Genomic DNA, 15119 nt, shown 5'->3' with positions numbered 1-15119 from the left:
TTTCAAATAATGAATTTATACCAATTATAAAAGAAACTTCCAGTTCTATTATCACACACAAAATTTCACCGAGGACGTTCGGCCCGATTCAACATAAATGTAAATTGTGTACTGCCGAGGGTCGAACGGCACGAACCATAGATGCATCTATTACCACGCTCGCGAATCATACATGCGACACAGCCTAATATAAATTATCAATAACTCATAACTCTTTCTTGGCATCTATTACCACGCTCGCGAATCATACATGCGACACGGTCAAATATAAATTATAAATAACTCATAACTCTTTCTTTATTATTTTCAAAATAAAGACAATTCAACTTGAAGCTTTTAAATCCTTAAAATCCCCGACTTAGTTTCATTTGATACAATTAACAAATATAATCAAATAACAGTATCCACAAAGCATGATGTAAACCTAAAACTACCTGGACATAAACAGGAATAGTAGCTACGTATGAACTCTCGTCACTTTGTGCATACGTAGCCCCCACAAATTAACAACACATATTAATTAAGTTCACCTATGGGGTAAATTCCCTCTTACAAGGATAGAAAAGAGACTTACCTCGCTCCGAAGTTCTAATACCGGCCCCCAAGCCCTTCCAACAACTCAAACCGATGCCCAACGCTCCAAAACTAGTCAATAAACGTGCAAAATCATAAATACACACTCTAATACTTATTATAATCTAATTTATAACAATCCTTAACTCCGCTTGAAAAGTCGATAAAATCACTCTCAGGCCTACCTGCCCGGATTCCAAACATTTTCGAAGATAAACCTTACCCATATCACCATAAACTCAAATATATAATTTATTCCCAATTTCATGCCCAAATTCGTGGTCAAAATTCAAAAATACCAATTTTTAGGGTTTTTTATAAAATTCTAAATTTCTACAAATTTTCATGTCTTAATCCATGTATAAACCTTGTATTTAACTCACAACTAGAAGAAATCACTTACCTCTTGATGATGATGGAACCCCCCGCACTTTGAAAAGAATCGATTGGCATTGGGGTTGATAAAATTGGACTGAGCACCAGGTCCCTCAATGATTGACTATGAAAGAATGAACATGTAAAACAATTAAAAAGTATTTTTTGGCAAGTTCTAACTCATCTCTATACTGTTACAGGTAGACATACATGGCAAATATAAAGCAAACAAGTAGCTAATGATGTTGCATCTTGGTAAAGGGATGAGGCTTACATTTACAAAACTAAGTCAGGGAACCTAGTTCTCTTGACACAGGTTAGTAGTTCCTTTGTATTCTCATGCACATTTTTAAACGGCTATAAAAGTACCACATCATTAAAAGTTTCAATCTCTCTCTCTCTCTCTCTCTCTCTCTCTCTCTCTCTCTCTCTCTCTCTTATCTCTTAAAACTCAAATATCACACATGTTGCTAAATGACCCGTCTACCCGGTGATTCGTACCCATTTATAACATGTCTCTCACTTCCCCTAAATAACCCCAAAAGTTAGTCTCTTTCCTCACTATCCACATCAAAGCCAAAATTTCCATTTTCTCTCTCAAAGAAAATACTTTTCTTCTCATGTCCTCACTATAAATCTTCACTTTGTCTCAAAATCCAAAAATTTCAAACGTCTTTAGTGTAGTCCTCACTGTGTCCTCATCTCATGAAGAATAGGAACGAGAATCGGAGTCTACTCTATCACCCAGTCCAAACCCCATACCAGACCAACAACTACCCACTACTTCCTCTCCAACCCAATCGAGTTCTGGTTCTCACCACAGTCGCAAGACTCAGAATCCCAAACGATTCATTGCTGAGACCTCTCTTTCTGCTTCGCCAGAAAAAATGGCAGAAGGTGTAACAGTAGATAGTGATGAAGGTCAATAAGTTTCTAGTCAAAAGGATGGGGAGAGTGATGAAGCCCAACATGATATGGTTCGTTGTAGTGACGCATCAGTAGCGCCTATTTCAAGCTTCGATTTGAATATTGCCAACCCTATAGGTAATAATCCTCTTGTACCCTCTGACTCTACTTTGGGGGTAAATGAATAAGAAGACATTGAGAACATGTTGTTAATTACTACAGAGGGAGGTTTGGTTGGTGGTTCTGAGGGTGTTAATGAGACTATTGGATCTCAGGAGGAAGGTGAAGGTCATAAGGAAAAGGGTAGGGAACTGGTGCCACTTGAACATCTGGCACATGATAGTACTAGTAGGGAAACACATGAGGGAACTTATCACTCTGCTCCTACTTAGGATGATACTCCCTGCTCTTCGAAAGATCCCCAAGTCAGTACTGATCCTGCTCACTCTCCTCACTTTAATACTGAGCTGTTAAACATCGTCTTTTCTGAGATGAGATCTCTTTCTGAGGAAGAGAAACAACAGTGAAGAAGACTGACAATATATCTGTAGCAAGCTTCTTTACAGCTAGGAATAGGAAGGCAGTTCCCAAAGAGCCCACTCCTAAAGGACCCACTCCTAGGCCGCAAAAGAAGGAAGCTTTTGAATGTGTTCTGAAGAAAAATAAAGACGAGAAGAAAATGAGGAGGCTGGTGAAAGGGGGAAAGCTGGTGAATGAGGAAGAAGTGCCTCCAACACTTGTTGTTGATGTTGATGATGAATAAGTGAATGAGGAACCTACTTCCTTGATTCGTAAGTTCTCTAAGAAACATGTGATTCCAAAACCCCGGAGAGAGACATTTGTGAAAGCTGTAGAAGTGAAAAATATTGAGGTAGACAAGTCTAGTGAAAAGGTGTCTGAAAAGTTTGGTGAAACTTTGTCTGAGAAGTTTGGTGAGAAAGTGTCTGAGAAGTCTACAAAGAAAGAGAAAAGTGTGAGAAAGTCTGTGAAAATGAAGGTTGGTGACAACGATGAACCTGGTTCCTCCAAGAAAGCCAAAGTGAGTGAGGCCAAGGATGAAAGCAGAGAAAATCTGAGAAAACAAAGGGTACTGCGGGGAAGAACATTTACCCCTAACATTCTTGACATGATGGGGATGCGCTAACTGATTGATATTTGTGAATTTCAACATTGGACATATTTGTTCACCAATGAGAGCCCTAAGGTGTATGAGGAAGAAGTGTGTAGCTTCCACGCAGACATATTCACAGTGGAAGAGGATAACATCTGTTTGAAGGTCAACGGCGTAGACTTTGTGATGGACGAGGCTGTGTTGGGGAGCATTTTGGGAGTGCCTACTAAAGAAATATCATCCATTGAGAGGACCTGTTCTCTCAATTTCAGAAATGCCATTCTGAAGGATGATGCAATGCAACAAGGGGAATGGGTGCACAAGAAGTCCCTCCCTCCAGTGTATCAACTGTTGTTCGAGATGGTGAACAAGGTTTTGCTTCAACGTACAGAAAATCGTACCATTATGCCACGAGAAGACCTGTTCCTAATGGAAGCACTGGATTCCTATACCACAATCAATCTGCCATGCCTTATGATCGAGCATATGAAGAAAGTGGCAGACTTTAAGGATGATAATCATGGGTTGCCCTACAGGTTCTTGGTCACGAAGGTGTGTTCAAATTCTTCAAAGTCCCTTTGGGAAAAGCAACAATGGGAACTCGCAAGCAAACCTTCTCCAAAACCACCTTAGAAAAGTGTGAGTGCATTGATAAGAAAGGAGGGGTTGGCAGCAATTCCACTATTTCTCAATTGATTGATGTTCAGAATGCTTCCAATGAAGAGATAAGGAAGTTGAAGGCACGTAATGTTATTCTTGAAAGGCAGCTTAGTCAGGCCCAGGAGGCACCTGATTCCAGTAGTGCACCTGGCACAGAGATTGCCCTTCTTAACAAGGAAAATGCATATCTCAGGAAACAAGTCGAGGACCTGAAGGAGCGGCTTCTTAACGAGAAAGTATATGTAAACGCCCGAATGGATATTCTTCTCAGAACCCTTGCCTCTTCATCCGTGCCCCAGTGACAAGTGAAAAGTTGTATGTCCTACCTTGGTCCCTTTTTTGTTTTGTTATTTTTGTGGCTGGTACTTTTAAGTTATTTTGATTTTTGAATGGTTATGTACCAATGGTACTACTTTTCTGTTCTCTTTTCCTTAAAATTACTGAGCATTCCGTATATACTCTTGTGCTATGTTTTTATCCATGTTTATGTGCACACATGTGGCATGAGTTAACTATAAGTGCCAAAAGGGGGAAAATTAATTGAGAGGGAGAACAGGTTCAGGGCGAAGTACATGATTCTGGTTCTAAGGGGGAACTTCAATTATAAGTTTGTCATCATCAAAAAGGGAGAAATTGATAAGTTATGTGTGCCTTTTCATATTTTGATGATCTAACAAACTTTATGATAAGAACCAGATCGAAAACCTGTTACACATCCTCAAGGTGCCAAAGCACAACAAATCTCAAATCGGGCACAAGTTCCAACAGCTAGAGTTAAAGATACGACAGAGGGAACAAATGGACATTAGTTCCCTTGCTGACTGTACCAGTCAACTTCTCACAGCTGTAAAGTAGCTGCAACTATTTCTCTGCACACATGCAACAGTGTAAATAGTGCAACAGTCACATTTTGGGGAATGCCTTGTACCGGATATTGCTTGCATCATCCAAGTGATGTCACTTGGATATTATTAACATGAACCAATGAAGAAAATACACACTTGCACATCTGAAAAATTAATCATGTTTTCTCTCAAGAGTGTTGACATCTTGCAAGTGACTTCCAGGCTTCAAGAACAAAGAACAGCGGAACGAAGGACCCGTTTCTAGCTCTATGTTATCAATATGTCCTAAGTTGTATTGTGCCTTTGTTAGAATGAATTATTTGTAATTCCTACTTAGCTTAGCTGAAGCATTGTGTAGGAAATCATTTGTAAAACCACAAACATTGTGTTTGTGTCTTGGCTAGAGTTAGTCGAGTGGTTAGCTTTGTAATAGAGTTATTACAAAGAGGCTTGTAATAGAGTTATTACAAGTGAGTGATAGATTAAGAGTTTTATTCCTAGGTTACAATAGGTTGTAATCTAAAATTGTTCGGTTAGTGAAGTTGAAATCCTACGAGTGTAGGTCGTGATTTTTAATCACGTGAGCTGAGCGTTTTCCACGTAAAACTCTGTTGTGTCATTTACTTATCTCTTATTGTGTATGTTCTGTGGAAACTGATAGAGAACCTGGTACCCAATACAATTTGGTGGATCCTAAGTTTCATCAAAATACAATATTGTAATTCCCCACCTTCAAGTCTTATAGAAAATGTAAAGGACTTATACGTCCTTAATTACTTCTGCCACCATATATCTACAAGTATTGTGATGCATTTTATTGTAGTTTTGTTATACTCTATTAAAGAGCCTAATATCATGTTTCTAACTTGTTAAAACTGCAAATAAGACTTTCAAAAATTAGCCAGCTATTCAATAGTATAAATATCAACTTAACTGTAGTTAGGTCCATTCAGTTGAACTGAAGATAAGCTTGTCGGTGAATGTGCAACTCTATACACACTCCATGAGCATTTTCTACTATTCTATCGAACTCAAAATTCTTAATTATTTTTTTAACGTTTAACCCTGTTGCTTTGATTTGAAACATGCTCAATAATACATCTGAAAAAATATATAGGGTATGAAAAGGCAAACAATTATGTGAATACAGTAATAAATAATCGAAAATTCAAGGAAAAGAAAGCACAATGTCAAAGTAACAACTACTATATGACTCCGTTACTGTGACGAACGTGAAAATAAGAGTCACATGAAGGAGTCAGTTTCATCCAATATAGCAAGAAATTAAGTGTTTTACAACTAAAGTAAAGCTAGAGACAGTCAATTCATTTTTTAGATTTTCTAAGTAATATACAACTTGTTCGATTATATAACGAAGCGAAAATAATTTAGATATTGAATTCACGTGTAAATTAAATAATTAGCATATATAGAGTTTACACGAGTTATCTCTTGAATCGTAAACAAAATAATTTTATCTCATTGGTCTCCAGTGCCAAAGTAACACAGTCACAACCTCCAAAAACGTCCCACAATTCGTGTGGACGAAATTTCAAGAAAAAAGCACCAAATTTTCGTCCAGTTCTATGGAGGAAAAACCCATGTATATATAGACACGTTTTTAAGATAAAAATCCTTTGCCAAAACTTGTTGACCAAGAAAAGGTTTCGTTTATTTCCTAATATTTAGACACGGTAGACACCATAAAATTTACTTAACAAGGCTCCCTATTATGGAACTAATTAATATCTATCATAATAAATTACGAATTATTCCGCTAAAATTTGTAATTGCACTCCTTAGTTCAATTTTGAAATTCTTTCATAAAATCTTATTTAACTCCCAGTGTTTTCATATACTAATCAATCAAAATAAATTACCGGCAATTAAATTTATTGATTACTTCCTTTGGACTTTTGCTTAACTTATTTCATGTTCGGATACAAAATCTACCGGCCGGGTTTACACATAAAAACTTATAAGCTTTCATAAAGGAGTATCATCAATCTCAAATTAAAACCGAGATATGGATTCTATAAACTAATTACTATTTCGTCAATGTATATCATTATTGTCCAATTTACCAGGCTTATTGACCTACGAAAGAATTTCGTCTTTTAATAGATCAAAACAATAAAAGACACACACAACTAATAATAATTATATCAAGATTAAGAGTATATGTACATTGAATGAATTAGAGAATTATTTCATTAAGTTAGTATAAAATACTTATCTCCATTTGATCCGTTCAATACATACAAAATGTACTGGCACAAGAAGTCGGAACTAAACCATTCCCATAATCAAGATAAATTATATTTAATCTTGTGCTACAACCATTGGTTTGTCCAATTCTTTCATTAGTTTGTGCACATAAACTTTATGACTTATAAGAACCGATGATTTGATCTTTCGTGTATAAGCTAAACTCTATACACTAAATCATCATATATTATATAAGCAAAGGACATTTAAAATAAAATTTTATTGAATTGAATAAATAAATAATTGTTCCATAGGAGTACTGTAACAAAACACACGGTTTATAGTATATCTTAATACAACTAGTATTCATCATATTCAAACTCTTGATCAACTCCATATTCTCCAGCCTTAGTCTTCTGCTCATTAAAAAACACACATAGAACAACATGAGCTAACAATCAAAACGATAAATCACAATCATAATTTATAAAAATAAATATGAAAAGAAGCATAAATACCTCTGCAAGCATCCTGTACTTGTTCCTCAATTGAGTATTTGCCTTGCTCAGGAAAGAACTAGGCGACATGGAAATCCTCTATAGACAGAACAAAAAAGGATATTGAGCTAATTAGTCATGACAGTTTTATTAAATGTATTGATATTTCTATTACAAGGGAAGGTGGACATTGCGAATCAAACCAATATCTATTGTATGGAAAATTCACACTATTAGTAAACCCCATAAGTTTGGGCGATTTAGTGACAGTTCAACAAAGCGTAAAAAGCTCAAAAACGATATCCAACGAAATTGATTACAACCTAAATTATGAAATTATTAACGCTCATCTAATTAGTTCACAGGATGAATGTATGCTGATTATTAATAGTATAGAAATTAAAATAAAGCAATAATTAACACTGGCAAGATTGTAATACGAAATTGTATTGGTGGGGTTAAAAAGGGCATAGATGAACCCTGGAACGAAACAAAATAAATTATATAACTTAAATACCAAAAATAAAAATAAAGGAAAAAAGATTGTACAGAAAAATCAGACGACAAGGATTCAAATCAAGATCACTATATCAAAAACGGTATATAAGTTGTATGCACTAATGATGTAAAAACTTTACGCAGTCACATTATTTATAATATATAATTATAGGTAAATATCTATCATAAGCATTCATAATTAACAATATCATAATTCATGAATTTAAGAGAATTTAATTCTGTGACAAAGTACCTTTGTGCAAGCTTCCCTTCTAATGTGAGGTGCAAAAACCCGAAGAGCCACCTTAAATATACGTATTGAGTAAGACTTTTCAGTACTTTAGAAGTTGAGGGAAAACAATTAATTGGTGAAGAAGGAAAGAGAAATAAAAATGAACATACAAAAAAGAATACCGAAAATAGAAAATTAACACTATGGATAAACTCTCTCTATATAAAAAAATTTAGAAAGCTCACCCCTTCAAATTCGGGTTGATACAAATCTTCGCCATCTTCAGAAGTTGTCTCTGGCCAAAATTGAAAAATATTATGGAGGTGCTCGTTATCCTGTATTTCCAATCAAATAATTATGAGATGCAATATTAACGTAATTAATATTCAAAATGCATGAAAAACTTAAGAGGATGAAACTAACTAACCTTCATGTGATTTTTAAAGCCATCGCCTAGATATCTTTTTAAATAATTAATCTGTCACAGAAGTGCATTTGAAAGACTTGTTAATAAAACTTAATTAAAGCATAACAATCATTAATATTTGCCCTGAACATGAAGTTGTCTTTGTTAAAAAGTATTTTACTCGCAATATGAGATTATCTGACCCAAATTCGGATTTAGATAGTCCAATACAGATACAAGACGCCGGATGAAAAAAAATCACTGACATTTGAAAAGAAAACAAAAATTGGGAAAGTTTACCTGCTTCACGAGGGAAAAAGTGCTTAAGGTCAATGTAGTTTCACATATTGTGAGTGTGATTTTCTTTTCACTATTATCCTGTAATGAAATTGACAGATTATTGGTTAACAAAACAAGAAAACTTTGCAAATGTTAATTAACTCTTGACATAATTAAGTAGGAAATTAAAACACCTCAAGAAGTTTTAAAGCATTTTCTTTGGTGACACTTGAAGCTCTTATCAATATATCATCTTTCATGTCTTTTAAGTTTGCATAATTTTCTGCATCATCTGAAAATTTCTCAAGGCTGCCATTTTCAAAAATTACACCAAGTGCTTCTACGCAGGCAGAATTGACATTTTGATCATAATCTTCCTCTAGTTGTTTCAGCAAATACGAGAACAACCTGCACCAATTTGAAGAGATTTAAACTGAAAATATAATTGGAAAAATTAATTCAAACTAATCACAAAAAATAATTTGTATATATCATACCCTTTCCATTTCTTGTGATTAACACACCATCCATTTATTTCTGAAAGGAGAAGAGACCAGGCAGATATTGCTGCAGCAACAACCTACAATATAGCAAAAGTAAAAATTATTATGATTTGAAATTTATGTGTTCGGAATTTTAGGACCCGTTTTCCCATAGATTGTTTTTTCTTTTTTCGAATTTTTCTTCAAAATCGTGTTTGTCTATGAAATTTTGCATGTTTTGGAGATTTTTCGAAAATAACTTTTTTTTTTCCAAATGAAATGCATTCCAAACATAATTTCAAATTCCAAATACTCCCTCCGGTCCACTCTAAGTAATTTTTTTGTGGTCCACAATATTTAATTTTTTAAGATATCAAGAAGGAAATAACTTCTACTTTTCAAAGTTGTTCATGGAGTAAAGAGTCTGAGAGTAGTTTGTTATATTTCTAATGAGCAAATTAAGGTTAATATGGTCAATTTTATTACTAATTAATGTTAAAAGGTGGATTCCTTAATATGTGTGAAAAGAGTCAAAAAAATTACTTAAACCGGAGGGGAGTACTATTTTTAACTTAACTCCAAATATTACTTTTTTTCAAAAATTATAATTTTTATTCAAACATCTGCTTAGTCTTTTTAAGTTCCATTAAAATTATCCCGTGGATGTTTGTATACAAATATAGGATTTGGACTAAAAGGTAAAGCTTTAATAACATATCGAGAACGATAAAACAATAGTGCATAAAAAGTAGCTAGCAAGTATAATTGAAGGACGAAGGACTTACACTGGGTTTTGTCTCTTTTTCATTCATGATTTTCCAAATAATCTCCATGGATCTTTCTGTTTCATCAGTATTTTTGGCACCAATAAGGGTGACAATAGCCAAACATTCTAATACCTGGTAATTTTAATTTAATTTCATGAAATTTGTCCAAAATTCAGATAAACATAAAACTATTTCATATCATATATTTAAAATATATCAAACACAAAAGTTTACCTTGGCAGAATGAGATGACTTGGATTTGAGAACTTGAGGAAGAAACTCTAGTGAATATTCATATATCTCATGTGCATGATCTCCAGCCCCAAGTGTTATTGCTAACAATCCTACATCCCAATCAATTAATGAGTACAACAATAGTACTATCAACTATAGTCTACAGGGCAAGACGTAGAAGTCCAGATATGGGTTCGATCGAATCCAGTAGATTTTGGTCAAACATGATATTTGTATTAAGAAATTTATTAAATATGTACTCATATATTAAATTTAGAAATCAATTATTAGCACTTGAAGTTATTGAAATCGTGGCCGAGAAATATCACTTGTGTAATTTAATGGAAATATGTACAAACCTATAAGTTGTAGTGCAAGATCAATTTCCAAAGCAGAACCCCGCTTCAACGAATTTTCGCATCGGTGTGTTAAAGTAACACAACTGAATAAAACATACACCAATGATTTAATCAGTATATTTCCCTAAATATTGTTATCTGCCAATTAAATTTCAAAAAAACAATCAGCAAAATTAAATATATTACGTACATATTCTGAGCAAATTCATATCGCACCGCTTTCTTAAATTCATTGATCAATTTGCCTAGTGCGTCTTCTCTTATGGATCCCCTACAATTAAAAAAAAAAAAAAGAAACCAAGTCATATATATTAATAGCAGATCATTCTAATTTAAATTTTAAAAGTTTAACTAGGGAAATTGAAGAAAAAGAAAAGTGTAAGAACTTACTTCTTTTTATACAGTTCTTCTAAATAATCACAAACAGTTTTTGATCTTGAAATTGGACGCTTAATAAGCTTTTGACGCCTCTTTCTGGGTTTCGTTCTCTCAAACTCCGTACAATCTGAATCTGTCATTGTTCTTGAATTCTTCACTGAATTTCTCTTGTTACGTACTATGGTATGTGCCTTTGATTTCTGTTGATGTTTTTCTTGCATGATTAATTGTCCCAAGTATTTGTGAATTTGGTTGTCTTTCTATTTATAGTGAAAGAAATTTGCATGCGACAAGGAAAAGGAAAAGGGAACGATATTAAGCTGCCTTTATAATTTCTATGTTGGAATTTCCATAAATTGAACTGGTCATTCCGTATTCAAATTGAGAAAGGATTTGTCTGGACGCTATTAGGTTTAGAGTAAACAACCGTTTTAAACAATACATACATGTCTCCTGCGTCAAAAGGAGTAATTTTATTCTTAACATCAGGAATAAGGGAAAAGTGGAGTTGTAAAAGGAAAAATAAGGGAAGTGAAAGTTAACTTGCATACAAACTTAAGACCTGAGGTTTAAAGTTAGGTTTTGACAGAGCCGGAGTCTGAGTTAGAAACTTTCGACTCACAATCGGCCAAAATCAAAAAGTATTGTAAATTTTAACTATTCTTCAAATATGGGTCCTAAAAACGGCTATTTGTGCACTTCCCAGTTCCCCCATCACTCATCAGAATATATACAGAATAAAGAGTTCCACAACTTTATTGCAATGAGACTCAAATGTGCTTAATAGTGCTAGTGTAAATTCTAATGATTACGTTAGTGTATGAAGTGAAGTTGTTAAGCTAGATTAATGATTTATTATGTAATATTTAACTTTCTTTAGGATAATTTACTATTGTATATGACGCCATATTAATATATGATCACTTGAAGTTCAAAATTACGTTTGATTACCATAGCAAATAACTAAACGTGAATAAAATAGTCATTAGGCTCTTGGAGTCTTGGTTTACTAGAAGGAATTAACAAACAATAGATCTACGTTAGGTTCATTTTACTCATTCTGGTACTTCTAATTTGAGAACGTTGGTTTCAGTATCCCAACTGTTTACCACCTATGTAAGTTAAGTCAAGTTCCAACTCCCTACAAACATCTCCCAAAGATGGCGTTTGTTTCCAGATTCTTTCCAGCTTAATTAAGGATATATCTCATCGTTCATGTCCTTTCCTTTTTGTGGTTGAGGCCTTGAGGGTGGTCTCTGGACAAGCTTTCGCACAACTCGATTATTCCACCGAATATGTACTACCTCGCACCAGCACATGTATCGAATAACTTTGTCCACCAAAACTTAAAATTGGGTTTAAACTCTAAAAGGGCAATTGTATATCCATGCAAATACACTAAATGCAAAGGCTTCCAATTCCCCAATTTTGTCCTGTTACTCGCACATATAATTGGAGGTTGGATTCTATCAGCAATGGAAATTGTTTTTAAGTTACACAATAGACCAAAACAAATGTAAGAACTACCTCTGACACAAATGTGAATGTAAGCAATATACACAGCTTAAGTTAAAACTTCCAAGATTCCTACTCCACGCCTTAATAGAATGTGCATCATTTTTCTCTAAATTAATGTTGAGATCCAGCACAAGTCATGTCCATACAAAACCAACCAAATATCCCAGAAGCAATAATAATATTCAGCTATTATATACCATCTTAATTAACAGAGAATTAAGCAATAACCCCAAATATTATCAAGGGACTAGATAAACTTATTTGTGTCACATGACAGCATAAGCAATAAATGACACATCCCGTCAAAACAGCATCCCTAAGAACCATGGTTGTTATAACACAATCAAGATGAGGAGGATCTGGATCATTAAGCACCAATCATAAAAACGTAAAAATAAAACTGAACAATCAATTAAGCTTCAATCCCAAATTAGCTACGGTTGGTGGTATGATTCCTCAGTATCTATCAGAGTTACTCTTTACGCTAACATCTAGAGACCTCAACTCTCCTCCTTTATTTGGGTTTGTGATCACATAGAACCTCAACTCTCTTGCTTTATTTGATTTTGTGATCACATACACTCAGACAAGTTAATAATAGCAAAAAATGTGAAGAATCGAAAAAACAAAAAAATAAACGCATCCCTCACTGACTCCCAGAAATAAAATATAAAATCAAGTCAATCCCGTCCGCATCAATGGAGATTAGTGTCAGATATAACAAAGCACAGGCAGAATCTAGACTTTATATCAGGAACCCTCAATCTTATGCATGTTACTGAAGAAAGGCAATAAATCAGAAGGCTCTCACATAAATGTTTATTGATCCAACATTATATATATCGATCTACATAATCCATAAACAGCACAATGAGATCTCAGTACACCTAAATTGACTAAAACCTAGAGTTTTTCTCACTGCAGAATCAATTAGACGAAAACTAAATGACCTCGGTGCAACTTTCAAGACTCGGTTTCAATGGATGAGGTTTCCCCAGTGTGAGCAGAAGACTCCGAAGCATTCGCCAGCGACTCTGATGGTTTACTTTCAGCTTCCGGGGAAGTGGTAGCAGCAGATCTAGACTTCACAGCGTCCAGCATACGCTTGCTAATCTCCTTGGAGTATACCTAAAGCAGATACATATCCACCATTTAGTCACTGGATCTTAAGAAGTACAGTTTATTATACATATACATGGTAGTATTCCTAAAGAGATACATATCACAATTTAGGTGTAGAGACGGATCCAGGATTTGATGTTTATGAGTTCCTCCAACAACATCAAGTCAATATACAATAATAACTAGGTTCACGATCAACTATTTATAGATATTTAATGAATTTCTTAATAAATATAGAATATCTAGGCAAAGGCTATTATATTCACGTGAACTCCTAAGTTACAAGCTAGATTCGTCAAGAAGTGGGTGAGATATAGTACATTATACTCTCTTCGTCGAAAGAAAGTCTTTTGAAACATGTGATCTAAAATAAACCATAGACATTTTTGTGGCTATAAATCATCACTCAGTAGCGGAGCCAGGATTTTTACGAAAGGAGTTAAAATTTAAAGAAGTGTACACAAGAAAGTCAAGGGAATTAATACAGAGTATATATAATTTTTACCTATCTAAACAGTGTAATTTACTGTCACTGATCTCATTAAAGGTAAAATATACAACAACAACAACCTAGTATAATCTCACAAGTAGGGTCTGGGAGGGTAGAATGTATGTCCCTACCCTCGGAGGGATAGAGAGGTTGTTTGCGAAAGACCATAGCCTCGAGAAGAAGAAAAATAAATAATAGAGTAAAGTTTATTTCAAACAATAGAGAAGAAAAATGTAAAGTATAAAATCAAATAATTTCAAAATATAGAAATGACTAAGTAAAGAGTAGCAGATAAATGACTAAGTACTAGTATACATAAGTCTCTTTGTATATACGTACAATGGTTAAAGTTGAAAGTAGTTGAACCCTTTACGTACCTGAAGGATCTCGATTCCATCATCGTCAGGGGAGACAGAGGATCCAGCAAAGGTAAAGGCCTCTTCCTCTATGCACCTGGCAATATCTGAAGCCTCTTCATTTGTGAGAGTGCCGTAACGTTTCGAGAGGATAGAAGGGGTAGAGAGAGTTTCGATGAGACGCTGAATGACGGCGTCACGGGTGCGCTGTGTGGGTGGCCAAATTCTGAATGAAAAATTTTTCTGGGTATCGTGGGAATTAGTGGGTTCTAATTGGGTCTGTGGAGTTTCTTCCATTTCAGCCATTGATGCGGAAGGAGAGATTTGGGGATTTTGGGTTCTGTTCGGTTCTTCTTCTTGCTGGTGTAAGCAATTTTGAAAGAGAGAAATTGACGGGAATTATTAATTGGTAATGAAGACAGAAATTAAATGCATTTACCTATTTCTCAAAAGGTGAAATTAGGAGTTGCATCTCTTCTCCTTTTTCTTTTTAGGGCCGTTTGTCGTTTGGCCATTAAGACAAAAATCATTTTTTTTTTTTCTATATCCTTTTACTTTTTCAAAAACGCCATAAAAATTTCAAATATCACTTGAAGTTAAATTTTGATTTTTTTTTGAAAATTTATAAAACTCCAAAAAATTATTTTTTAAAATTTTCACTTCAAATCACTCACAAAAATTAAAAACAACTCCAAATAGTACTCATGTCCAAACACAACTCTAATTTTTAAATATCATTTTAACTTGAATTTTTTTTTTACTTTTTCGAAATTTCACAATTCTTATATCCAAACTGTTACGACCCAAACTCACCTATATGTCG

General features: G+C 34.4%; 2 protein-coding genes across 3 annotated transcripts; both read right to left on the bottom strand.

Annotated features, from left to right (window-relative positions):
* Positions 1-6941: 6941 nt before the first annotated feature.
* On the bottom strand, positions 6942-11105 carry LOC104114257 (uncharacterized). Of its 2 annotated transcripts, XM_009624648.4 has the most exons (13): positions 10823-11105; positions 10623-10703; positions 10433-10515; positions 10074-10183; positions 9858-9971; positions 9088-9170; positions 8785-8998; positions 8612-8689; positions 8333-8383; positions 8151-8240; positions 7927-7977; positions 7197-7274; positions 6942-7094 (listed from the first exon to the last, which is right to left on the bottom strand). In XM_009624648.4, exons 1-13 carry the CDS (start codon positions 11029-11031, stop codon positions 7038-7040), a joined length of 1299 nt encoding a protein of 432 aa, XP_009622943.1. In that variant the 5' UTR covers positions 11032-11105; the 3' UTR covers positions 6942-7037. The 2 variants fall into 2 exon arrangements, with proteins under 2 accessions (XP_009622943.1, XP_033516676.1); XM_033660785.2 differs by lacking the exon at positions 9858-9971 and having other exon boundaries at positions 10823-11104.
* A 2015-nt stretch (positions 11106-13120) lies between these two features.
* Positions 13121-14759, bottom strand: LOC104114259 (MFP1 attachment factor 1-like). The gene is made up of 2 exons (XM_009624649.4): positions 14318-14759; positions 13121-13456 (listed from the first exon to the last, which is right to left on the bottom strand). The coding sequence occupies exons 1-2, from the start codon at positions 14600-14602 to the stop codon at positions 13292-13294; spliced, it is 450 nt and encodes a 149-aa protein (XP_009622944.1). The 5' UTR covers positions 14603-14759; the 3' UTR covers positions 13121-13291.
* Between the last annotated feature and the right edge of the window lie 360 nt (positions 14760-15119).

Source organism: Nicotiana tomentosiformis, chromosome 12 (genome assembly GCF_000390325.3).
Source record: "Nicotiana tomentosiformis chromosome 12, ASM39032v3, whole genome shotgun sequence".
NCBI classification, from domain to species: Eukaryota; Viridiplantae; Streptophyta; class Magnoliopsida; order Solanales; family Solanaceae; genus Nicotiana; species Nicotiana tomentosiformis.
This window is presented reverse-complemented; position numbering and strand designations above follow the sequence as displayed.

Coding starts and splice junctions, on each gene's coding strand:
- LOC104114257 (XM_009624648.4), bottom strand. CDS start 11,031: ATGCAAGAAAAACATCAACAGAAATCAAAGGCACATACCATAGTACGT. Junction 9,171..9,857: donor AAAAAGAGACAAAACCCAGT/GTAAGTCCTTCG, acceptor GCTATATTGTAG/GTTGTTGCTGCAGCAATATC. Junction 8,241..8,332: donor GCTTTAAAAATCACATGAAG/GTTAGTTAGTTT, acceptor TTGGAAATACAG/GATAACGAGCACCTCCATAA.
- LOC104114259 (XM_009624649.4), bottom strand. CDS start 14,602: ATGGCTGAAATGGAAGAAACTCCACAGACCCAATTAGAACCCACTAAT. Junction 13,457..14,317: donor ATGGAATCGAGATCCTTCAG/GTACGTAAAGGG, acceptor TATCTGCTTTAG/GTATACTCCAAGGAGATTAG.